General features: G+C 41.7%; 1 protein-coding gene across 1 annotated transcript; it reads left to right on the top strand.

Annotated features, from left to right (window-relative positions):
• The first annotated feature begins 22 nt into the window (after positions 1-22).
• Positions 23-26,839, top strand: tshr (thyroid stimulating hormone receptor). The gene is made up of 11 exons (XM_085431330.1): positions 23-79; positions 465-912; positions 7,924-7,995; positions 8,791-8,865; positions 13,264-13,338; positions 14,674-14,748; positions 15,379-15,456; positions 16,041-16,109; positions 20,376-20,453; positions 24,102-24,290; positions 24,650-26,839. Exons 2-11 carry the CDS (start codon positions 743-745, stop codon positions 26,103-26,105), a joined length of 2,337 nt encoding a protein of 778 aa, XP_085287456.1. The 5' UTR covers positions 23-79; positions 465-742; the 3' UTR covers positions 26,106-26,839.

The following is a 26,839-nucleotide window of genomic DNA, read 5'->3' as shown; positions in this document are numbered from 1 at the left end:
TGAGGAACGCTGGGAAGTGTAGGCTGCCCATCATGGAGCAGTGTGGGAATTGATTATTTGAGAACTACATTGTCCAAAGGTGTGTTTTTTGCGCCAGTACTGCCGCCCTCGAGGATAGAAAAGGGGAAAAAAGAAAATTTTGTCCATGTGCATACTGAAAACCACAAGGTGGTATTAAAAAAAGAATTGTGTTAAAAACGTATACATTATACTTTAAGTTGTATTAAAATAATAATAGTAATAATAATAATAATAAATAGCATTATTATTATTATTATTATTATTATTATTATTATTATTATTATGTGCTTATAACATAATTACAACGAACAAAAAAGTTGTGTAAAAATGTAGTTTATCTATTAGCAAAACTTTTAAAATTCCTGCAAATCCTAGTCAAGAAGGGGGTGGACTACATTCTGCACAACACCAGACTGTCTCAATAATTTCACCCTCCCCTCCAGCAGCTGAAGAGAACCTCCAAACCCACCAGAGCCGCAGCTGCCCGTCCTACAGCATCCACAGCTTCACAGAAAACTCCTGTGGCCCGGTAAAGCAAACTGTGCACAACAGTGCAGTGCAGCTCCACTTGGTCACTCTAAGGATTATTCATGAAAAACAGCAAACAGCACAGGCTATTAGGGACAGCTTGACTCAAACTGGTAGATTTCTTTGTGGCTGTGGACTTCAGGGGGACTACCATCGAAACCCAACACTTGCCAGTGTGCAGCAGCACTTCAGCATGCAGGTGATAACGTGCGCATTGTTTACGCTCGTCACCCTCCCTATCAGCACTGCATCTGAGGCTGACTCCTGCCCTGCCGTCTGCGAGTGCTCCGAGTGGAAGACTCTCACTATCTCCTGCTTTGACATTGATATTCTCCCCAGGTTCCCAGCAAGCACGGAGACGCTGTAAGTAGGCGTTCAAAACGCGTCTGTGAAAGTAATCCTGCTGTTTTTGTTTTTTTTCTTCCAAGCACTGTGAATGTAAAGTGTTCCTAACCCCGAGGAAAAATCATTATAATAGCATGAATATTCCAAAGTGCACCCAGGGGATCCTGAGACTGTCTATGTTGTTAAGTAGTTATTCTTTCATTTTCAAGGTATCGTTTTTGTCTGTTATAGCATTACTGTGATCTGCAGTTGTCTGTGTCACTTGTATTTGACTATTTGTTATTGTAAAGCCTTAAAACATATGAAAAAGAACACTGATATTTTCATTTTTCATGGAGATGCATTTAACAATTACAAGATTAATTGTGAAATAATATGACCCCAGTTTAGTAGGTTTTATTTAAAACGACTCAGTTAAGCCACCTTTATAACCTGAAACTATACAAATAATATAAACAGAACATTTCAAAACACGAGTGAAAACCTCTCTTGGTTTTATATTAAAAGTTCATGCTAATCAGTTCTAATGTAATATTTGTTTTTTACACTCTGTCTTAAAATAATCACATCTGCACTGGAATATTTGGAAATCACCTTTATGGCTGGATCTCTGTTTGCTGACTAGGCTATATGTATACCACATCGAGTGTGCCTTTGTCCATAGTTTATTTTATTTTGCTCTGGTAAATCAGCTGTAGGACTTTTCGAGATAGGAAGAAGAAAGAAATAATCTTGACACCAACGTCTGAGGAGGGTTTGAGCTACCAAGGTACTGACAGCTTTCAGGTTAGGGCCCTGTATGTGAGACCACTGCATGGCACAAATGTACTGCAGACACCAGAGATGCTCTTTGGTGATAAGAAATGTTTTAACAATCAATAACAGGCTCATATTTCCTCACATAATTTTTTTCACTTTCTGCTTTGACCTCTAAAATGTGCTTCTGTGTGTATCTTGTATTAATTTACAGTGCTAAACCGCCACTGATGATGGTATCATCAATGACAAGAATACTGCTAAAAGCCAACATTCACTCACTTGTTTTCATTTTGCAAAGACAGTGTTTCCTCTAGCATCACTGCCAGCTCAGGCTGCAACTAATCATCATTTTCATTATCAATTTTCTGCGCACTGCTTTTTCTAAAGCTTGTCTTGTCTGTGAAATGGGAAATAAAAGTGGAGTTTACTCCTAATATTTTCTCAGAGACCAATGTGACATCTTTAAATATCTTGCTTTGTCTGGGAAAGTCCTAGTTTAGGAGGGAAATGAAGCAAAGCAAAGTTACACTAAAAGCCTTATAGTTTGTTGCAATCATGTGCTGACTGTAAAAAGTTAAAATATAAATAAATAAATAAACTAAAAGTACAATAGTCATCTTGTTATCTGAGACCCCAACAAAATCTGTCCTGGGAGCCAATGATGTAATTCGTAAGGATCACCTCTGAAAAATGTAGCAGGGCTTTTACATTTCCCAAACTGCTTAAGTAGAGGGTGAAAATTATGCAATAGAGAGCGACCCGTTTGCTGTGGCCTTGACTGATGGAAACACATGCCCCTCAGATGGACTCCATCGCAGATGTGGAAACACTGGAAACATCAGAAAGGGTATTTCCACTGAAATCAGCAAACAGTAACGTTTAATTGTACACGATGTACAGCACTTTAGTAATGACCTGGAACATAACCAAGTGGGCATTTTTTTTTTAAATATAATAATATGCCAGAAACATCAACGGAGAAACATGGTGCTCAAAGAATCTTTGAGATAATTCTGCAACAGCAAAGTGGCAACAGCTTTTTATCACCTTATTTTGGGGTAAAGTCAGAATAACTTTTTAGCAGTTTTAATAAGATTTGACAAGTGATTCTATCCAGGTAGCAACTCCGACCTGGTAAAAACTGAAAGAAAACATTAGTTTAATTAAAAACTTAAAAAAAAACTACCTCGTTTGTAGAAGGACTTGCGCTGTACTTCAACAGTTACTATACCTAATACTTAATAATGACTTAATATACTTTACTGTGCTGTAGGTTATTACTTTGAATGCTTACTATGATTGTCATTTTTGAAGTTTTGGTCTCACAGGTCAGTCGGCTAAAATTCAACAACACTGATGTACTCTCTTTGTCTACCACACGTGTTTGGGCAAGCAAATTATTAGAATGTGTCCACTATCATCATACACAAATCTTTTTCTTCTTTTTTCACCCCAGTACTCGCTATATAAATATAATTCTTATCTCCTTCAGTTTCATGCTAATTCTAGCATCTATTGCCATTGTTAGTATGGAAATGTTAGCATTTAGGGTAAAGCAGCCTGGTTAAACACACCTTCTCAGAGTTCTTATCATTTCATGATGGACTTGAAAAATCCACATTTTCTAGTAAGCTATGATATAAACGGTGATATTTACACCTTATAATTTGGTTATTGATTTGATATTTTAAACGGTTCCTCTTCCAACTATCCCTGATGTAGTGTTCACTAAAGCCCAGGAGAAGGCTCTGCGCTGTGCCGTGATAATCCCCATTCCTCACTTCCAGTTACTAGAGCGTCCCTCCATCTCAAAATTCCAAATACTTTGCATTGCCTTCATCAGCACCCATCACATAAAATTACCTCCCCGTCACTGCTTCAATTCATATGTCCACGTGAATCGATGTCCTCAATGTTCTTCACATTCTTGTTCAGTTTGCCCAGCCTAGCACTGCCAGCGCTCCTGATAAAAATATCTGCCAAATAAGCCCAAAATACACCGGGTATTGAGCGGGATGTTCCAGCAGATGAGGTGTGATAAAGTTAGATTTTCCTATAGCCTAGACAAACACAGAGGAACAAATCCCCCCCAATGCCCTCGTCAGGCCAATACTGTCCACTTTTTGCGACTCCAACTAGGTCCAGCTCTGCGTTTATTTTGGCCTTTCACCTCGTGGCTGCTGCCAGAGATGTCTTTCACCATTTGGTTTTCCTTAGAAACTGTCGTGATAGAAATTCAGGAGTTAGACCAATACCATTTACTACATATGTTGCCATTATAACAATGTTTTAATAAGGGATGGTACTTATTAAAAATTTGTATTCATTTTAGGGTCAAAACTCAGTTCAAAGCACTCACATTACATGATTTTGAACTGGGAAATTGAAAGTTAAGAATTAAATATTCGTATATGCTTTTTGAAGCATAAAAGAGCTTAATGCCAGGAAATGTAGCTTAAAAGCAGAGGCCAAAATAGAGCTTTTGTACGGTTTATACAACTAAACCATATCATTATTCATATTATTAATATTTTACAGTCTTACGTTATAATTGATGAACCTTTGAACTGCTGGTTTGCAGACCTTTATTTTACTGGACAGAGTTAAGCTGAAGTCGCTGGGGTATTAATTTAGCCATACAATCTGTTCATCTCTGCCAGAAAGCAATCGAGTGTGTTACTTACTCTTCTCAAGCTTTTCTTTGAGACATTTGCGAAGCTGTGAGCTATGACCTTTTATAAAATGTCCCATTGTGGGTAAAAGCCTTGAAGCTTTCTGTGCTAATTTAGCCATTAGCACAAGAGTTTGGTTAAAGATTTTAAAGATAGTTTTGTGCGGGACAACGTGTAAAAGTTCCCACAAAACGAAATGGGACTGCAAAGCAGCCGTCTGAGTGTGTGTGTGTGCGAGAGTGCACATGTGGATACTTGGAGTTTAGAGTGCTTTGTGTGTGGAGGTTACTCCGTGTGCCACCGGGACTCTGAGAGGTGGAAAGGAAAAGCACAGGCGTGCTGAGAAGCCTGCCTAGCGTGACACCCGCCTGCGTCTGGACGTTGCATTCAAATACAATATTTACCTTTTACAGCACATTTTGCAAACACCCCAAGAGTTCCATTTGCGAATAATTAAGAGGGAAAAACACTTCAATGGAAACGCAGCAGTTCCAGTTCTTCAGAAACCTCAGATTTTTTTTTTTTGATCAGAGTTTAAACATGTGACAAGTCAACGTCTAATAAAACAGCCCCTCACAGTGAAATCCTAATGCCGTTTGCTGAATGGTAACAGATGAGCACCCTGATTAATGCAAGAGGAGAAAAAGCAGGATGTTGAACGTGATGAGATGCGATTAATGGAAACACTGACAATTTACTAGCCATTCATTTCTACCAATGGGTCATGCAGTGGAAATTGTTAGTGGTGCATTAATTTCTGCACGTGTTTATGAGAAAACAAATCACTTTTTTAACAGCGCTTCTATACGTGTCTATTGCAAGACACGACTGAACAAGTAAATGTCAGAAAGCAAGTGTGCAGTGGACACTCTTGCGTTTTTATGGAACTTTTATTTTTTTAAACGATTCCATCTGGAGAAAGGTTTGTAGCACAATATGTAACAGAGCCTCTCTACCAGCCAACGCACAAAATTAAAGAGAGCTCATAGTAAACACAGCTATGTTGTCAATCGGGCGCTGACACCACTGTGAATTATGTGGCCTCTCCCCACTTCAAAGTCAATTCCCAGCCTGTTTGTTTTTTAGGTTTTCTATCCAAAATGACAAATTGGGGTAGTAATTCTCTCCTTAAGCCCTTCAAGATGGCCTCACCGGTCTTCTCCCTGTACTCCTGAGGGAAAATGCATTCTGGTTGGAGTGTGGCGGTGAAACTGCGTGGTTCTGAGCGGGGTGTTTGGTGTCAGGGTCTGCTCTGTGTCGCTGTGTTTGTTTGAGTTTGTCAGAGCGCGTGCAGAGTGCCGTGCGCCCGTGTTTGCAGACTGACAACCCCGCTCCACGTGCGAGCGTGATGCGGACTCATCGGCCAAATCTCAGCCTCTGAATTAGTCTTTTGTTCCCCTGATGAACCAAAGGTGCGTGAAGATGCTGGCTTTGGCTGAGTCATGTTCTTTTCCCCAAATGCTTGCGTACACTGTTGCTAGTTGAATCAGGATGTGGTGGAACAAACTCTAAATGTGCATCCCATGAGCCTGGAATATAACATGACAGCAACACATGTGGATACCATCTTAATCCCTTTCCTCTATTATTATGTTATGATTCCTAAGTCCACCGCAATAAAGTCTCCAGCAAGGAAAGAAATAACACTTTTTATTTGCAAGGTCGTGTGTCCTTAGAGAAAAGGTTGAACATTTTAGATGATGCCCTGGTGTAAAGATTTAATGATTATTATCACTCATTTATTTCCTATGAAGTAGCGAATTAGTTGATTAATGTCAAAAAGGCTAAACTGCACTTTTTAATAACACATTTCATTTACTAGCACATGTCAACACATTTCTTGTTTCGCAAAAAATGACAACACCCTATCTATTAATGTGCGTGTTTTTTTTTTTACATTTTTTTATATATATTGTTGTTCGATGTTCCTGGACATAGCCACCGCCCATTTCGTAGTTTTGTTTAAGCCCCAGTCACATAAGGCTAGCGAGCAGTGGGCGACCCCCTGACAATCACTTTGCCGTTTAAATGTTTTGGCGTTTACTGATTGCTGAAGGTTGCAAAGAGTTTGTCTTGCCAGGTGGTCTCAACTGGTCGCTAGGTAGTCACCAACTGGTTCCTCAAAATATTTTTTGTATACTTTCTCAATAAATCTAGCCTGCTTGATGAGGTACATCGTGACAGGATGACACGTCCCCTCTGAAGAGTCTCAAAAAGATATGTGCAACCAACATCCATACCAGCACATAGCTTTCTTGTAACGAATTGATGGTTCCATGGTGTAATGGTTAGCACTCTGGCCTTTGAATCTAGCAATCTGAGTTCTAGTCTCAGTGGGACCTGCTTTGTCTGATTGTGTATGTGATGGATTTGAGTTCAGTCTGGGTAAATTGTTGTAGGTAGGCATCCATGCACTGACGTTTAAGTAGAACCATGCAAGATGTTTCGCCATGAATGTTTAAAGATACTTCTTTAATAGGCTAATCATCTTCTGGCTAAAGCCTAAAGGCTAAAGTTTATGAATCAAAAAAAAAAAGAGAGAGAGAACAAAATTCCCATAATCCCATTCTGAAATTATTTCTTATTTTGAAATATTTTCTTTTAGTGTTTTAAATTTCATTTAAAAGATTCTCTCTTTTACAAAATTAAAAATATATATATATTTAAAATGGTTCAGATTCCATTATTTTCCCCATAACATAAAAATTGTTTAACCGTTAGCTATTCTTCCACGTGAATCACATACCTTACCAGCTTTTTTTAGTTCTCAGTCTTGGTCTTTTATTTCCTAAGAACTTTTCACCTGTTTTCTTCTCCTTCATGACAACTTACCCATTAAATCTCCTGAACTCTAATGTCTCGCACACTACACTTTCTGAAACATCATAAACACACCCAGACATTGTTTGATTTGGTTGCCAGCTTACATTCATGTCCTTGTTTTCCTTTCTGTTCCTTCAGGGGGGATCTGTTTCCCCATTATCTTCAGAGAAAGCTTTCATCTTTTTCTCTTTTTTTCCGGAGACCCGCTAGTATTTGGACTTTGTGATATTGCTTTCTTTCCCTCGTTGCCTGTACTGTTTGTTTCCTTCTTTCTTTCAACTGAAATGTGAATATGTAAATAAACTGCTATTTTGGGAAATGCACTCCTGACTTTGCTGCTGACAGAAGATGGGATGGAGGGAATAGAAAGGGATAGCAGATGAGCATCTCTTTTGTGTATAGTTAGCTAAGTGTCAATACTGGAAAAAATAGAGAAAGACTTCTCTGACTTTTATCACAGGTAACAAAACCACCTTTAAATCACTTGTCCATTATATCTTCTATCATTTGTTTAGTCTGCAAAACAACTGAAGTGTAAAAATAACCACTAAACCAGGCTTTTTCCTTACATCTCTAATCTTTATGCTAAGCTAATTTGAGCTAACTTAGCTTAGCAAAGTGACGTGCTGGCTCTGGCTACTTACTGTAATGTCATTAAATGTAATCTAATCATACAATTACAAAAGAAATTACAAGTAAAATTGGAATTAAACTTTTTTGTGACAAATTAAATATTCATCATTATGGGGTTTTTTGTTTGTTTGTTGTTAACCAGGTGGCTTTTTGAGACCCGTCTATCATCTGTGCCAGCGGATGCCTTTGCCAACGTGGTCAACATCTCAAGAATGTGAGTGCAGGTTATTCCCCTCACACCCAGCCACCCCTTTCCCTTTTGTCTCTCACCCAAGCAGACGATATGCTCTCTGTTTAGTGTCACCGCTGGCTTCTAATCAGAGCTGGAAGAGCTAATGCGTTCCTGCAATAGGAATGTTTCTCCTTCCACCACAGCAGGGCTTGGACATGGCCTAGGTATTCCAGCAGAGATTTTTGGGTGTAGAGGTGGAGTTTTTGTGCTGAGGTAAAATATACACTTGAGCCTTGATCCTCAGCTGCTGAGTTCCACATCTGCGTCCAAGTCATGCATAAAGAGAGACGGATGTGTGGAGGAGAGGTTTTCTATAAGCCTGAACCACACAAAAGTGCACACGGCCAGCATTTCGACTGACTCTGAACAGGCAGACTTCAGGACAGAAAATCAATAAAATGTCAATTATATTTTCAGATACACAGAGGTGTGTTTTATCAAGTAACTCATAATAACTGTAAAAAAGTAAGTGATTATTTTCAGAGCATGCAGCCGAGTGACTGATGACTAAGTAATGTATATGCGAGGTGCATGCCTGTAAAATTACCCACGACTTTGGAGGCTTTACACAAGGTGGACTTATAAATTCAGGAAAGACTTTCAGGCTTTAGGATGATTTTTGGAGCCACAAACTCATTTGTGAAAACATGTCTTATGTTTCCCCCCTCCTAACACGACCACAGTACCTTCATTCTTTAAAGTCATGTGCTACAAAGAAGTCGTTTATGTTTATATTACACAGACAATTTGTCCGATAGCTTTGTTTATTTCTCGTAGATATATATCTGTGGACATGACGCTGCAGAGGCTGGAGAAGCACTCGTTTTACAGCCTGAGGAAAATTACCCACATGTGAGTAACTAAAGGAAAAGGGCACACTCTTTATTGATCTTTATTGATCAAGCTGTTCCATTTGCTCTCTCTCGGGAGAAAAAACTGCTTAATTTTGAACCTTGCCAGCAGCAAATGAAAGCAGGGAAAGACAGGAGCTTATTTCTCCCTTTCACACTGCTCGCCACTTGTAATCAGAGCGCTTTTGCCAGTTCATGAGGCTAAAGAAATAACCCTGTTGTGGGAATACTAAATGCAGATTAGATAAACAATTCAATTCAATGAAATAACTCATTATCTTGGATGTATTTGGTGAGCTACTACTGAGTTCGCTCTAATAAGATGTTAGAGCAGAGAGGCTAAACAGCAGCCAGTGTTTGGCTTCTCTGCTCTTTTTCTTCATGCTCCAGCTCTCGTTGAAGCAGCTCAGGGGAAAAAGTCTAGCAAGGTGCACTCTATTCTCAATTATGGGATAGAGATTTATGGCTGAGTGTCTTGCGTGGACCACACACTTTCCAGCAGAACACCTCCCAGCACTTCATATATTACTGCAAGACTTCCTGCTCATGTGAATGATTTGTTCCAAGGTATAGCATCCTGTAACACAGGAGCTTGTGCACATGCCAATTTGTTTCCACTCTTAAAAAACGCGGGCGTGTGCAGTCGTTTGAGACGGAAATTATGATTAACAGCTAGAAAAGTTAATTCGACATGATTTGGATGTCTTTTCTATCCGAGTTCTTTCCTTATTAGCTGTTGAAATCCAGATATCAAAACACAGACAGAAGTAATAATTCAAGCTGCTAGCTGAGGGTTGTATGTGTGTTCTGGGGGTGTATTTTGGATCTCTGGGGCCTATTTGCCGCTGATTGGTGTGGTGTAGTGCCATCCATAAGCATCCATAATAGCATCTCTCTCAGGTTTCCTTCAGGGTCAGACACAAATTAATGCTCTGCTTCCTGTTGGCTGCTTGAGGCCGACAGCAGCTGTGGATCAAGGACTTGCCATTGGAGCTAAGAATTCAGAGGGGGTTGGATAAAGTTTCCCTTGTGCCACCATAACATGAAACTACCAGTGCGATGAATACTTGGTTTTTTAGGGAGGTAAAAATGTTGAAATCTCTCAACGCTACACTCGAACTATACGGCTCATATGTAAACTTTCACGCTGCTTCAGTCTGGATATGACTTTTTTATGAAAGTGTAAACTCTTGTTTGGCACAAAGAAAACACAGGTCTTTACCACATAAAGGCTAAAGCTGTGCTAATCAGTATTTTTATTTGAACTATGGTCTGAACTCACTGAACTGGAATTCTTTAGCTCACTGCTCTGGCTCATCGTGTGCCTCATGTACAGCTACAGAACTGTGCAAAAGTCCCGAGCCATCCTTCATTCCTTTATGTTTTGGTTCCAAGGAGCAGGACTTTGTTGTAATTTTTAATAGTGTCTTGAGCAATAGTTCTTCAAGCTTTCTTTCAGTGCCTTTCTTTGGACATTGGCTGCTTTTTAAATAATTTTCAGTCCAGTCCTTGTACCTATGAAATAATTCAAGCATAGGCACCTAACTTAAGGGATAAACCTGTGCTGTGTCTACACATAACAGACTTAGCAAGGAAGTCTACGGAGCTTGGAAAGAAAAGCGTCTGGACTTCTTTCAGTTGCTTGAAGACGTTTCACCTCTCATTGAAGAAGCTCCACATTGGAGAAACCAAACAGCCACTTCATAAGCGCATGGCACAACACAGAAGAGCCACCTCCACAGGACAAGACTCGACTGTCCATCTGCATCTTAAGGATAAAGGACACTCTTTCGAGGATGCCAATGTTCACATTTTGGACAGAGAGGACAGATGGTTTGAAAGAGGAGTGAAAGAAGCCATTTATGTCCACTGTGAGCGACCATCTTTGAACAGAGGCGGGGCTTACGACACCAACTGTCTGCCATCTATAATCCATTTTTGAGATCCTTCCCAGACACCTTAACGCCCACTCACATCCTGGGCCCTGATAGGGTGGGGCCAGGGTTTCACAATGAGCTCACCCGAAACCCTGGCTGATTGTGACCTACACCCTTTTTCACACCTTGGCTCATGTGATTAGGTAGGGGATCATTAGGGGGTCCTTTGTCCCTCTTGGGGGGTGGGGTACTACTACAGGGCTTAAATCTGGGACTCTCCACTATTTGACCCCATAACTGAAGAAGCTTCTTGGATGAGAGGTGAAACGTCTTCAAGCAATTTAAAGAAGTCCAGACGGCTTCCTTTCTAAGCTCCTTAGACTACGATGACCTGGATGACTGAGAACCTTCACAGACACTCAGCAAGGAAGTGATTTTAAATTGTATCTTTGTTACTAGCAGCCTGTCAGAAAAATGTTTCATTTGTTCTCGTTTCTTTAGCTGAATCTATGAAAAATGTCTGATGGGCATAAAATAGTATGTTCCCACCAACAAGGGAATATCCAATGAAAACATGGCACATCCTGGCATAGTGTATCTTTAAGAATGTAAGGAACTGGGGCAAATGGAGTACAAAGAAAGTGGCAGGCCCAAAACGCTTTTACAGCTGATGAACAGCATCTGAAAGTCATGTCCTTAAGAAAACAGCAAAGACCTGACCCAGGACCTGAGAGATACATCTGGCCCTTCAGCTGTCAGCGAATCTACTGTTCGCCAAAGCCTCATTAGAAATAATCTCAGTGGAAGGGTGGCTGTCAAGAAGCCATTCTGAAGGAGGGGAAACATGGAGAAAATGAGGCGCTATGCCAGATTACACAAGAACTAGACTGAAAATCAAAGAATTCCTCTCCTGACTTGAAATTGTCAAGTCAGGAGAGGAACAGCACTGACTGTCTGCAACCATCTGTGAACACGGTGGAGGCTCTGTCATGGTTCAGGGCTGCATTTCAGCCTGTGTGGATCCTCACAGGTGTCATCGGGGTTTGATACTCCATGACAGTTATCCCAAACACTCTGCCAAAGCAGCCAAAGCATACCTAAATATAACAACACACAATGGAAGACTATCAGTTGTGGACAAAGTCTGAGCCTCAATATTATTTAAGCAGTGAGGGATCATTTTGATTTTGCCTTATATACTGTTTTTATATTTACATTTGCACATGTAAATAAATCACTACACCTATTTCCCATTTTCCTAGCAAAATATAAAGAAAGGAGGTGTGGCTGTACAGCATAAGACATAGAGAAACACAGATGGTATAATCAGGTCTGTACCATGATTGAGTATTTTTGATCCCCGAAGTCTGGCTTGTTCGACCAGTGTATGAACTGCATGCCATGACTGAGCACAGTTTAAAGGGTGGGCTAGAGTGCAGTATGCATCCTTCAGTCTGGGGTTAAGAAAAGCCAGGGGGAAGAGCAGCGGGGGAAATTCTGGGAACCAAAGAACAGAATACAAGTGAATAAAAAAAAAATTTGTCAGTGTATTGCAGGTTAACTGAGAAATTACGGTGATAATTTGTAAATGTAGTATTTATAGTTTGTGCTGGTGCCCCCAAGTGGCCAAAAAAAAAAAAAATCAATGTGTTTGTCAGTGACCAGAATAACACCTCTTTCTCTTCTCTTGGCTTAAAATGTCATTTTCTCCGTGTGTCCTTTATTTTTATGTACAGGGCAGAGCTGTTTCCTCTCTGTCATGATTGTGCCGTTTACCTTGGCTATGTAAACCCAGTTCTAGTTTTTACTTAGGCTCGATGCAACAGCGCAAATTGCACGGTTGACATCACCCGCCAAAGACAAAGAAAAGAGGACCACCCACAGAAACACAAACTTGATCGACCAGTAATCCAAGTAAAAAGAAATCAAATCCCGACCCCGATTTTGGAGTTCAAAGGATAATAAGAAAGACTCCGACTCTTCAGCTTACCTGGTTTCCTCGCCCCACTGAAATGCTGCCACTCATCAGTTTAGTAGCCAACTTAACAGACTATGGAAAAGTTGTATTTGCTTATTTAACTGCCTCCGATATTTTGCTGTAAGCTCCGAGTTTCTACACAACAGCACTGGGAAGATGAACCTCATCTACCCGGGAACTTTAAATGAGGTTTGCCAGGCGTGTGAAGAAAGGCCAGGATACACGTTCCAGATCACCTCATGGCCTCAGACAGCAGTGAGAAGAGTTCAGTGCAGCACAGGGCGCACCAGAGTAAACACACTAATGAAACACTAATTGGACTTTACTTCCGATCCTGGCTGTCTGCACCAAGTTTCCCTTCTCTTGCTCACTGCATCCACCTTGCTCTGTTCCCTCGGCAGGTCTGAAGATTGTAAAGCGCGTGTGTTTCTGAATCATCATGGCGTCGACACACCTTCGTTTTCTACCTATGCTCTGCATTCGTTTGGATTCAAAGGTGAGCACATTGGCAGCAGCTGACACCTCTCCGTGTTTGCTCTTTCAGTGAGATTCGGAACGCGAAAAGTCTGACCTACATTGACCCAGAAGCCTTTAAACATCTCCCAGAGCTCAAGTACCTGTAAGTACTTTTAGAACAGGTCTTTAAAAACGTCAACATTAGAGTGAAGTCAAAACATGAGGGGGGGGATCATTCAAGACATTTTTCCTTTCAGGAGGCCAACGTTTAGCAGTTTGACATGATGTCTTTACTCATGGTTAGCTTCTGTTAAAAAGCCCATTGCCTCTACTTGGCTATTAAAAGCTTATATTTTAAGGACTGTTTATATTAAATGATACAGTCTGTCTTTTCTTTCCTCTCACTTTATGATGCATTTATAATGAATTCAGCAGAGAGTCAATAATGAGAGTAGCATGCATTGCACTTTTAAAGTGGACGTATAATGGTTTTCTTTATTTTCTGTCATACATAGCAGACTAGTGAAAGCTCACATGGCCCAAATGTTCAAATAATGAGGTTTGCACCTGTCACAGTAATCCCTGCGAGGTCAGGGTGCTCTAAACACTGTCTCACAGGGTTGTTTTCTGCTCTTGGCGCTGACATCAGTGAGAGTGGATATCTAAAATATGATCATCTCAGGCACACAGCCCTGTTTGTATTAAAATCACAGATAGTATAAAAGATGGACACAGCTACTGTGACTCCACCAATTGGTTTCTGAAGTCACGTGTTTCCACCATCAGCATTTTCATTGCAGAAAGCGGGAACGTCTGACTGTGAAACTGCACGCTCATTGGCTAATTACTTGTGATTGACAACTCATGCACCAATAAGCGTGTGGCTTCATACCTCAGATAATCTTATATTTTGAATGACTGAAATTTACGAAACAGACGTAACTTTTTATCAATGTTAAAAAAATGTATCCAGTAAGTGTCAGAATAACAAGGTTAGATCCACTTCAAAGATAAGGTGACTGATGCCGGCCAACAGCAGCTAACAGTGGAAAGGTTCCCAATATCCTCAACATCCTGTCATCGAAGTGAGTCACTCATCGTTTCGTATCCTTTCACAAGTTTTACAGCCTCCTCCTGAGCAAACAGACATATTGACAGTCGAGGTAAACAGTGGACATCTAGTGATGAGATTTTACACACTGTAACTTTAAGGCATTTCCACATTGACATCGTTTTTCTGACCCAGAAGCTACATCAGTGTTTTATACTGTCTGTAGTTTCAGTCTGTGGGTAGCGAGGGGCAGTTAGCTTAAAGACAGGGAGCTAAAATGAGCCGTTTCAGACAGAGAGTAAAATAAATGGTTTCACCAAAGCACAAAAATCTAGTATCAAGGATGCAAAAACACTATTAGAGCCCAGGAAGTGGATAACGAGCATAGTAGGTCCCCTTTAAAGGTGATCAATTACTGATGAATGTAACCTTCTCTGTGCCATTCAGGGGGATTTTCAATACTGGCCTCACTTTCTTCCCTGATTTGAGCAACATCCACTCTAACGACATGAACTTCATCCTGTAAGTTGCTTCTTAAAACTCCTACTTTGAACATCAACACAACTGATTACTATAATATGGTAAATCAATAAGACTTAGAAGGATACTTGGCCATTATCATCTCCTCTCTTTGCTACATTGTTGACAGAATAATGTAGTGTTTTTATTCTGAAAAGTTAGCATCTCATGGTTCGTGGTTATTGTTTGTGTGTCAAAGCAGACAGAATGAAAAGACTGATAATGCTCCTTTGTACTTCACAAAACAAGGCTGGGCAAGTCATTTGGAACACAACCCAGCGGGAATAATGGGAAGCGTGGCCACGATTTTGTGAAATTCTACCACTTTTCTTTGGATTTTATTTTTTTTGTAAGTTATTGACATACAAAATTTGCCAAGTCCTGTGTGTGTGTGCTCGTATCTTATCTGCCTCCCTGGTGTTGTTTAAAATGAGCTCCATCCACAGTCTCATCTCTCTTTGTCCTCACCCACTCAGTCAGCTCCTTTATTTCCTAAATCTAATTTTCCTACCCAGCTGTAACACTTGCGAAACAATCATCAACACCACATTTCTCCCCATGCCTCTTTCCAGTGAAAGGCATTTATTTACAACACCACTTCATTTCCTGCCCGTTCTCCGTCTTCCTTTGCAGGGAAATTGTTGATCAGCCCTACATCACCGAGATCCCAGCCAACGCGTTCTGTGGCATCACCAGCGAAGTGCTGACAGTGTGAGCTATATGAACCGCACTCACAGGGGGGACCACACGCAGATGCACATATATGCTTTGTATTAAAAAAGCTCAATCGCACACCTGATGCAAATCCATATTAATATGTTACGCTTGCATGTAGCTTATAGAAGAAAAACTGTAACATTGTTTTCACCCAAGCAAAAACCTTAAAATAGCCACCAGAGGAAATGGGGGCCGTGCAAAATGACCTCACTTTAAAAACATGTCCTCACCCCGACCTCACTCGAGCTGACAAAGATAGCAAAAACAAGCACAACGGGACAATCACTCTCACCCACCACTGACGGGCAATCACATGCATGCGGTTGGATTTGGGAATGAGGGAAGTGAGGTAAATGTTGGGTTTAAGAACCGCTAAATTGCACGGACAGACAAGTCTCACCATAAAAAGTGAAACAAGTAGGCCCCACTCATCTGTCACTGGTGCAGAGGAGCGGATGAAGGATCAACATGTGGAAAGTATTTTCATTCACCAGCTTGGTTATTAAACCGAAGGAGACAAGTCCTGATGAGTGCCTTCTCCTTTTTTCTCGATGTTACTATTTATTGCTTTGTTCCAGGATGCTGTATGGAAACGGCTTCAGATCCATACGACATCATGCCTTCAACGGGACAAAGTTAGATCAAGTGTAAGTATTTCTGGCGACTGAACACCACGCTGAAGTAAAACTGGTATGACTGGTTATAGAGCTGGGAATTTTGGGAAATGTGCTTTTTTTCCCCCCATGCCTTCCAGACTTTAATGGTGAATGGTAAGGTAAATATGAAGCTACAGCCAACGCAGTAAAGAACGGAAAGAGTAAGAAGGAAACAGCTTGTCTGCCAGGTTTTAAATTTAAACTGTCCCATTTAAACTTTATAAAAGCTGAAGAGAAACAACAACACTGGTACTGTTCCATTTGTTCCCTTCTGTTTCCAGCCTTTAGGCCAAATTCAAGATAACCAGCTGCTGGCTTGAGCTTCACTGGCACCTGTTTGGGGAGAGTGTAGTTTTTGCCCCTACGTATTCTAGTTTTTACTACTTTTGAGGAGGATACACTCGCTGCATGTGTGTGATAGTAACTGCTCAAAAAGTCAGGGTTGGTACTGTGAGACAGATGCTCCTCAGCGCGGCGTCTCTCTTAGTGCAGTATTTCTTTTTTAACCTTTCCATGTGAAATGCACATTTCAAAATAAAAGAAAATACAGCCTTTGTCTCATCTCGATATTTCCATCTCTTCTGCTTGTACTGAAGGGACTTTTGCGAATGATACCTTTAACTTCATTGCTTAGCAACAAGCTCCACCAGCAGCAGTATCTCCTTATCAGACACAACTCATCTGAACCTGTCAGGCTGATTTCCAGGTGCCTCCACACTGTTGTTTTGTTTTTTGTTTTTTTGAAAATATTTTTATTGAAAAAGAAAACAACAGTACTTGCAGTTACCGAAATACAATCAACCTTTCTTCATTTTCCTAAGTAAATAAACTTATATATATATATATGAAAAAAAACAACGCATTCTAAAACAAAGACAAAATTTTTTTTCAAGTTTAAAAAAAAACATGCCATCTTTAAGCCGCCGGGAAATAGTAGGATACTTAACAGACTTCCAATGCAACAATATTAGACGTCTCGCTAGTAGGGATGTGAAGGCAATAATGTCCTTTTGTGTGGAATCAAGTGTAAGCGAGCGAACAGGAATCCCAAATACAGCAATCAGAGGACAAGGATGAAGAGTTGCCCCAAGAACAGTTGACATAATAGCAAAATACCCGGTCCAGAAACCTTGTAGCTCAGGACACAGAAAAAGCATGTGGCTAAGGTGACAAGGAGAACCGTGGCATTTATCACATTTATTTTCCACTTCTGGATACAATTCAGAAAGTCTAGACTTAGAGAAATGCACACTGTGTATGATCTTAAATTGAATAAGTCCAAGACGAGCGCAGGAGGTGGAAGATCGTACCCTCGCTATAGCCTGTTCCCAAGACTCCTCATGTATTCGAATTCCTAGTTCTCCTTCCCATGTACGCTAAAGCTTAACATTAGAGTGGTTACTAAAAGACAGAATAGCATCATAGGGTTTCAAAATGGTTCCTCTGTGATGAGGAACAAATGATAACGTAGTTTCCCACTGCTGTTCTGGAGGTAAAGAGGGGAAATTTGGGAAACACTTGGCAACAAAATTTCGAATTTGAAAATAGCGAAACAAATGGGTAATAGGGAGATTATAACGAGAAGACAAGTTGGGAAAACTATTGAAAACACCATCCACATATAAATGTTTGAACTGTTTTATACCCTTGTCACACCACACTGAGAATGTCGAGTCCAAAAGTGAAGGGGGAAACAAATGGTTGTCGCTTAGAGGACCCGAGGAAGACGGCATTACAAAATTAAAGTGAAACTAGATTTTGAGTGTGTTAAGAACCACCTGATTATCAGTGTACAGAGAGGGTTTTACGGCTAAAGAGGAATAGAGCAAAGTTGTTGTTGTTTTTTAACTCCTTCCAAGAAGTGTTTAGCTGAAGCAGCTCTCACATTAGTTTCTCCTGCTAGTTTTTGTTTTCATCAGGTGGCTTTATGTGGTTTTCACCACACAAAGTGATCAGTTTAAACTCTTTGAAAAAGTCTATCCTGGGTGCTGGTTTATCTCGCTGGGATGAGCAGGTGACCATGTGCCGCATGTCTTCCTCTCTCCCTCTGCTTTCCTGTCACTCTTTGTCATCCTCCTCACTCTTAGTCAGGGCCTTTTATGTGCACTGATATAGTAAACTGGAGTTGTATTTATTAATATCTGTGCTGCTACAGTAATAATGTTCACACCACAGTGCCATGTGTCATGGTGAGACATTGAAACGACAGCAGGAAATCACTCAATCCTGCACGCACAGCATGACTGAATGTTAGCGTCTCACAGGAAACAGAGACGATGACTGAAACGGTTACATGAACATGTCCATCTGAGATAATATCCTGAAAAAAAGATGTTTTGTTGAATGTGCACTTTTCTTAAGGTTAGCCATCATCTGCTTTCTAAGTGAACCCCTCATTAAATGAGAAGAACAATTTAACAAGAAAAACTTTTAGAGAGAGTGGGGTTCTTCCCTGGACCCTGGTTGTCCTGGCTGGTGTCCTTCCGGGGCTTTGGGTCTGTTCGCTGTGCCTTGGCTCCTGTGGTGCTGTGGGCTCCTCTTCCTGGCTGTCTGGGCCCTGCTGGGTCTCAGTGGGCCTTCCTGCATGTTTCGGGCTCGACACCCTGGTGTCCACTGCAGCTTGGTGTTCCCTGTATGTTTTGGTCCTCTGGGGTGTCTGGGCTCCTGATTTAGGTGGCCTTATTCGGAGTGGGGATGTCCTCACAGCATGGAGCACCACAATGCATGCTGTTGTTTTCTCTTAGTTCTCTGTTCTTGCTCGAGGGTTTTGGTTTCTGGATTTCATTGTGCTGCATTTGGTTTTCTTTGAAGGTAGATGGTTTTTGGACTTTGCACACTTTGCACACATGTTCACAAGAGGGGAAAAAGGCCTTAAGATGTATCTGAAGAATACAAGGTGACGGATGTCTCAACCTGTAGCTGGTGGCGCATATGACATCATCATCATCATCTGTTCCACCTGTCAGCACTTTACTGAAGCCCAAAGAAAGAAAAACAACGAAACAAAGGGGTGTGGGTTTGGACCTTAGATGTGATGGTTAAAGGGTTAAAAGGTCTAGGAATTCATTAATGCTGATAGATAACCAAACACCCCTAACTCTGTGTTAGACCTCTGTGTTTACACAGAGTTAACAGGCACTGGAAACACTGGAACGCCACCAGCCATCCAACCCACTGGGTTGGATGAACAGCTGTTAGGCAAAGAAACAACAGTGATTACTTAAATTATTACTAAAATATTGAGAAGCTAAAGAAACCTTCTTAACTCTGACCAACAAAGCAAAAAAAACCTTTTCCCATCACTTTCAGACGCTATCACACTGAATAATCAAAACAATGATTTAAAAGTCTTTTTTAGCGTATCTGGGTAACTATCTGTCACTGGGGCCCTGAAACAGTTTATTGGCCCTCTATTTTCCCACAAATTAGATTATGCAGCATTTTGCCTGGGTTTAACACTTTCTGACATCTGGGATGTCTATTTCCTTACCCAAACTTGCGCTACAGAAGGATCATAGTTGGGCCTTCTCATATGCACTCAAAAAGTCCAGCTCTTGATTAGCAAGGAGGAGCTCTCACGGGGAAATATGTTTCCAAATATGTCTTTCAGGAAGTCTGCATTAAGAGTGGCCTTCTCCCAAATACTCGGTGACACGAGTCCTCAGGCTTGTAGAAATCTATTTCATGCTCCTGCATTCAATAACCTCATAAATCACCGAGCAGAGAAAAGGTAACAATATCGCCTTTTCCCTCCTTGTCGCAACATGTTTTCTGCTTTTCACCTCTGGTCCAGAATCCTGCATAGTCAGGATATGAGATATTAATGATATTAATCTAAGACCCCTCTCCTCTTTTACAACACCTACACTCAAGTCCACGTCCTTATAACAGCCCAATTAAGCCATTGGTCGGTAACTAGTGAGTCTTACCACACGGGTGTTTGTGTTGGCGCCTGATCTGCGCTGAGGGGAGAACTGATCCCAGCACAGCCTGACCAAGACAAACACATCCCTCACATGTCTATTATCCTTATTAGATTTAAGGGATTCAGGGAGATGTGCACAAGGGTGAGAAGTAGGTACCGTCAAACCGTATACTTTCGAATTTGAATCAACAATGCAAGTGAGACGTTTTCTGTGATGTTTTGACCCTAAAGACAAGAGAAATATGACCCCGCACCTCACCTTTGTCAGTCTGACTTCAACGTGCAGGTTTTCTTTCTCTCGAAAAAACGTAATTTTGTGCTTTCCTGTCCAGCGACCTTCACAGGAATAAGTATTTAACCGAGATGGATGACAGATGTTTTGCGGGAACCATCAGCGGCCCCATTCTCCTGTGAGTACCTGAAAATTTGAGCCACTCTCATCAACTCCTTGTACTTCTACACACTACACTATATATATATTTTTTATTATTGCATAATATTTTATTGCATATTGATAACATAGACTGTATATAAAAGATGGACATGACGTCAGCCATTTATTTCTGGTCTCCAGCAGCCCTGTTTTTAAAGCAGCCTCACCTCTACCTTTAAGCCTTACATCACTCCCACCCCTGCAGTTGTTGCTAAAGTGGAAATGAGGTGTTTATAAACTCCCAGAGTTGATTCTGTTCATCTGGACGTAGAGTTTCATCACTCATCCAAGTGACTTTTTCAGTCTGAAATCTTTTTGGGATTTCCTTACCTGAATGATTGAGCATGTTTTGACTTCTTGTCTGTTCCTGTGTTAGCGCTGATGTAGAGGTTTTATCTGCCACCTGCACCATAACGATGAGCATAAATGGAATCAAAGCGACCACGCTGCAGGCATACTGGGGACTTCAGAGAGCTGTGCATAAACAAATACCTGCAAATCACAATGAACTAAATCAGTGTTGTCAAGTAGATGGGGCCAAAATTCCTCTACAGCAATGTGAAAGACTCACAAAGTCATACAGAAAATGGTTACCTTTCATTTTTAAAGGTGATTCTACCAGCTCCTGAATCGTAGCGTCTACGTAGGTTTTCACACTTTTCTTCTGTTTCTGGGTAAATAAGGACACAACCTGAAACTTTTAGAACTGGCGATAATGTTAACAGACCTCTCTGCACTGAATCATACTTGTTATTAATCTCTGCACTTTCGGTTTTATATGGCTGTAGGTTTTAAAACATGAAAAGACAGAACAGAACAAAGATTAGAAAACACACCCACAGCAAACCGTTTTGAGGGATATTTAGCACCAGAGATGTAATCTGATTACTTTTTTCAAGTAACGAGTAAAGTAAGGGATTACTATTGCAAAAACGGTAATTAGATTACCGTTACTTTCCCGTAGGAACGCTGCGTTACTGCGTTACTAAAACCGTGATATTTTTTGCGAGAATGTCTCACGACAGTGACGTAAGCGAGTGCGACGTTCGTGACAACAGCTGTGTGCAGATCAACAATGGATCATATATCGAGTGCAGAGAGAGTATGAGCGTGCAGCGTTTAAAGCGTGGAAGTACTGACCTTACTTTGAGTTTGATTCCATAAAAAGTGACAAAAACATTAGTGTCCGCTGTGCGTGGGAAGAAAACTTCTTTTTACAGCGAAAAAAAACCCCTAAACTTCCAACAAGCACCGAGTAGCTACGACGTAATGGGAAACTCACAGAGAAACTCGCGGATTCTTCCACTGACCGCAGCACACCTGCACCAGGGTAAACCTCCGCCTACCCCACTCCTGCTTTACAGGTGAAAATAGAGCAACAGGACCGCTGAGTCTTTGACTTTATTTATTTTCTGCTGTGTTTTACTTGCATCTATTTGAAAGACTGAGTGTAAACACACACAAAAAATTATTTTATGAGCTGAAATGTGCAGAAAATAGGTTTAAATGTTAAACTAATTTCTTCCAGTCAGAGAATGTTGCAGATAATTAAATTTTTGCTTGATGCATAAAGTTAAAAGATTAAAACTGATAAAACAAGTTTAAAAAAAGAGACTTTTCCATTTGATTACATTTTGTATGATGGATTATGCAGAAAAAGTAGAATTGGGCTGAAAGATCTATCGCTTTATCACCTCTTCAGGTTGTAAATCGTGTTTTTAAAAAGTAACTAAGTAATTAATTACTTTTGAAAATAAGTAATCAGTAAAGTAACGGGATTACTTTTTTGGGGAAGTAATCAGTAATTAGTTACTGATTACTTTTTTCAAGTAACTTGACCAACACTGTTTAGCACTAGCCCTGTTTAGGAAGTTACTGACGGTAAGTCCAGTTAGAGTTCAGCAATGTGCTCGTTCACAGTGTGTGGACTAGATGAGACATGTCTGTGAAACAGGACAGAGGAAAAATCCTTCCTCCACAGCTGCGCCTTTCACCAGGAAACCTGACACGCATTGTGTGCGAGCATGTGATGGAGAGACTTCCGACGTTTCTCCGATACCGTTTTCTTTTTTGCTGTGACCTCATATATAAGGACATTTGATGCAAACACCTTTAACCACAGCTATCCGGTTGCTGTTGTGGCTCGGCTCTAGCTGCTAAGTGTCTGCTAAGGTAAACTGGTTTTGTGTGCAGGTATTCTTCCTCTATTCCACTGAGGAACATGTCCTGAGTTAGGTCACCTCCATGAGGTCATGAGCGAAACATCTGGAAATGACAAAATCGGACCAACACTCTCAGGGTCTGCGCTCCTCTTTTGTTATTGTTTCCTTTTCTTAAAACGGCGTTTCACAACGAGCCCCACGAGAGAGACCAGAGGACAGAGAGGAGCGGAGAGCAAACGGGACTAAAAAAAGAACAAATGAACTCTTAGAAAACATCTGATTTAATTAAATGAATTGATGACTTGGAGCAATGTAGGGTTAGGAAACTACAGCAAAGCGGAGCTTGGACTCTACTTGGCCCGTGGAGGGAGGGGGGGGCGTGTGCGGCACTGTAGGTTGGAATGTCCTGATGACAGGATCACGCAGGATGTTGGTGAAATTGTCAATTCCCTGGACGTCTTCGTCCCGAGGAGGTTGAGCTGGCTTTGGCATGACAGCTGAGTGCGAGAAATACCGCGTGTAATTACTTAAAGATGATGGGCTAAGGAGTTCACTCCAGGAAACAGATGCAGGGTGTTGTTTAATCCATCCGTGAGCTCGCTGGTCTCATCATGTCTAGCTTTTTTTCTGGGTTGCTCAAAGTATGTCTGTTCCAAAGTCTGGACTTGAAAGTCGCCGAGTGTTGTTCTTTCACTTTGTGAGATTAAAGTATTGTGCTTGGTATTATTTTAGCATGCTTATGTTATGGGATACAGAGTTTTTTACCTGCATGTTATCAGCTGTATCACAGACGTAGCCTCATTTGCAGCCTCTGAGCTCATAATGTCTTATTTGGTAATTCCATTTTCAAAGTGTTATCCAAGACGCAGCTGCATCACCTCTTGAGTAACCTCATAGCCCCACAGATGTGTGGGATTTTTGTGGGGGAAAACAATGTTTAAATCCCATATTTTCCACAGACTGTGGACCTAATGTAAATTCCAGCAAAGAAAAGCAGCAGCAGAGTGGAAATATAGCAAATATTTGAGATATCGAAGGTACCTTTGAAAACAGAGCCCACCATTGGGCAAGAGCATTTGTTTGGCCTTCTCCCCAACTGTTTCTGAATCGTCTGTGCTGTGTGACTGACTTGCATCCCGCACACTCTCCCATCATGACCAGTCTGCCACTAATAAGGTCAAAAATCTAGATCTATGGCGATCCCTTCGATACACCCAAGTGTTAAATCTCCTCTGTAAGCCTCTTTGCAACCCACCTACACCTTAGTTCCTCCTTTTCATGTCATGTCTGTTGTAATCAGTGTCAAATCTTTTGTCTTGCTGCTTATTTCTCCATCTTGTGCATGTGGAAAGCTGAGGAGGTCCGAGAAGATAACGTGCCAACAAATATAAATTACTGCAGGTGGAAATAACCATTTTCTTTTGGCCAAAATTGAGGTCTTTTATTCCCCACCTGTCTTTCAGAGACGTGTCCCAAACAGGGATCACCTCCCTGCCAACCACAGGGATGGACTCTGTCCGGGAGCTGAAGGCACGTGATGCCTGGGCCCTCAAGAAACTGCCACCCATCAAGACCTTTAAGCACCTCACCGTCGCCAACCTGACATACCCGAGCCACTGCTGCGGCTTCAAAAACCTTAAAAAGAAGCGAGGGTGCGTTTGTCAGTTCTTCTTTTTTGTAGCTGGTGGAGTGTAGAAGGCAGCATGAAAAATGTAGTCCTTGAATTTCGTGTATTTGGATGATCCGCCACAGCGAGCGGCAGCAGCTGCACTTGCATGATGTAGATGTTGGCAGGGATTGAATCAACTCTCCTGACGTGTTTACCTATAATTCATTACAGTGCTTCCATAATTAGTGTCACTCACTGCTGTTATTGTAGGAACGAGGTCGAGCCAGACTAGTAATGGCTCTCAAAACAGGATTCCCTTTTCCTTCAAGTGGATATAAAGATGACTGCATCATTATTTTATGGGCTCAATGTTCTGTGCGTTTGTCTGCATGTGTTTTTCAGCTTTTTGGAGTACATCATCTGCAACCTTACTGCTTTGTATGACCAGCATCAAAAGCGCTCCGTGGGGCCCCTGCGCATGCCGTCCCTCCAGGAGGACAGTGTTGTGGAAACACTCCCGGACCGGGAGCTAAAAGACGGGGATCACAGAGAGGCCCAGCAAGATTGGAAGAGCGGTGACGTCCACGGCAGCCTGCACTACCACGCCTACTTTGGAGGCCACCCAGATGAGGATGTGGGTTTCGGAGAGACCCTAAAGAACCCCCAGGAGGACAACAGTCAGGAGTTTGACAGTCGTTACGACTATGTGGTGTGCGAGGAGGGAGAGGAGGTGGCGTGCGCACCGGCGCCCGATGAGTTCAATCCTTGTGAGGACATAATGGGTTTTGGCTTCCTGCGGGTGTCTGTGTGGTTTGTGAGCTTGCTGGCTGTTCTGGGAAATGTGGTGGTGCTCCTGGTGCTCCTCACCAGCCACTACAAGCTCTCAGTCTCCCGGTTCCTCATGTGTCACCTGGCCTTTGCAGATCTGTGCATGGGGATTTACCTGCTGCTCATCGCCTCTGTAGACCTCCATACGCGGGCCGAATACTTCAACCACGCCATAGACTGGCAGACGGGCCCCGGCTGTGGACTTGCTGGGTTTTTCACAGTCTTCGCCAGCGAGCTGTCCGTCTACACCTTGACGGCGATCACTCTGGAGAGGTGGTACGCCATCACCTTTGCCATGCGGCTGGATCGCAAGCTGCACCTGCACCACGCAGCGGCTGTCATGCTAGGCGGCTGGGTCTTCTGCATCCTCCTGGCCTTGCTCCCACTGGTCGGCGTGAGCAGTTACCAGAAGGTCAGCATCTGCCTCCCCATGGACACCGAGTCCGCAGCGGCTCAGATCTACATCATGTCAGTGCTCGTCCTCAACATCTTAGCATTTTTCATCATCTGTGCTTGTTACTTCAAGATCTACTGCACGGTGCATAACCCTCACTACCACTCCGGATCCAAGGATACCAACATTGCCAAGCGCATGGCTGTCCTCATCTTCACTGACTTCTTGTGCATGGCACCAATTTCCTTCTACGCCATATCAGCCGTGCTGGACCGGCCGCTCATCACCGTGTCCAACTCCAAGATTTTATTGGTGCTCTTCTACCCGCTCAATTCCTGTGCCAACCCGTTCCTCTATGCCATCTTCACTAAAGCCTTCAGGGGAGACATATTCATCCTTCTCAGTAAGGTGGGCCTGTGTCAGCAGCGAGCACAGCTGTTCAGAGGCCAGACGGTCTCGTCAAAGGGCAGCAGCGGGACATCTCAGATAAGGAGAGACAAGGATAAAAGTCGCAAAGGAGGGAGCATAGGCCAGGAAGAAGTGCCTATCCACCTGAAAAGGTCCGCAGGACATACCTCCCACCAAGCAATCAGCCAACAGAAGAATCCCGAAGAGAGCCAGAGGTTGGACACATGAGGCCGGCTCAAGGCAGTAACATAAGACAGGCTCAGGTGAGAGAGGAGAGACCTTGAAGTGTTGGGATATTTAACAGACAGCTCCAGCATCCTGTATCTGCTTCAGCTTTCAGGCTGAGTTCAGCTGTTTTCACAATTTCGCCTGTGATGATTTTATGGTTCCAGTTGTTGGAGAATATCAAGTGTCACGGAAATACGAGCCTGACTTCATCTCACTTATAGTCCTTTGCAGAATAGAGATCATTTTAAGGGAAAAATGGCAGGATTAACACTCATTTATATGTTTTCAGTATCTTAATTATACTTTGAGGCTGATACCAAATGTGTGGCACAGTCTGGCACTGAGACAGGCAAATATTACTCATTATCTGACGTACTTCAGCTTCCAGTGACACGAAGCTTTTTCTGAGGAACTCTGTTTATATGTGATTATCGTGTTCAAGGACAGCCTGCTGGCTCAGTGCCGTTCAGTGGAAACTAAACCCAGGATGTAAAAAAACGTATTTTCAAATCCATTGTATTAATACCTCTGTATATACTATAAATATATGATTTAGAACAGAACACATAGCCTATTGCTATTTTTTTGCATTTCTTGTCTAACTACATTTGGTGATTACAGTAATTTACTGTGATGTTGGAAAGTTTTTTTTACAAAAAGTGCATTTATTTGCATATGCCAACAACAAACTGATGTATCACTTAATTAGATTTATAAAATATCTGTTTACTTTT

Source organism: Copadichromis virginalis, linkage group LG15 (genome assembly GCF_057382275.1).
Source record: "Copadichromis virginalis isolate Kocher_CV1m ecotype Utaka linkage group LG15, C_Virginalis_male_GT1.1, whole genome shotgun sequence".
In the NCBI taxonomy this organism is placed as follows: domain Eukaryota; kingdom Metazoa; phylum Chordata; class Actinopteri; order Cichliformes; family Cichlidae; genus Copadichromis; species Copadichromis virginalis.
Note: the sequence above shows the minus strand (reverse complement) of the source record. Positions and strands in the feature narration are given on the sequence as shown.

What these genes read in the sequence shown, in the direction of transcription:
- tshr (XM_085431330.1), top strand. Translation starts at nt 743, where the DNA reads ATGCAGGTGATAACGTGCGCATTGTTTACGCTCGTCACCCTCCCTATC. An exon ending in ATCAGCGGCCCCATTCTCCT is followed by an intron (nt 20,454 to 24,101) that starts GTGAGTACCTGA and finishes CCTGTCTTTCAG; the next exon opens with AGACGTGTCCCAAACAGGGA. An exon ending in AACCTTAAAAAGAAGCGAGG is followed by an intron (nt 24,291 to 24,649) that starts GTGCGTTTGTCA and finishes TGTGTTTTTCAG; the next exon opens with CTTTTTGGAGTACATCATCT.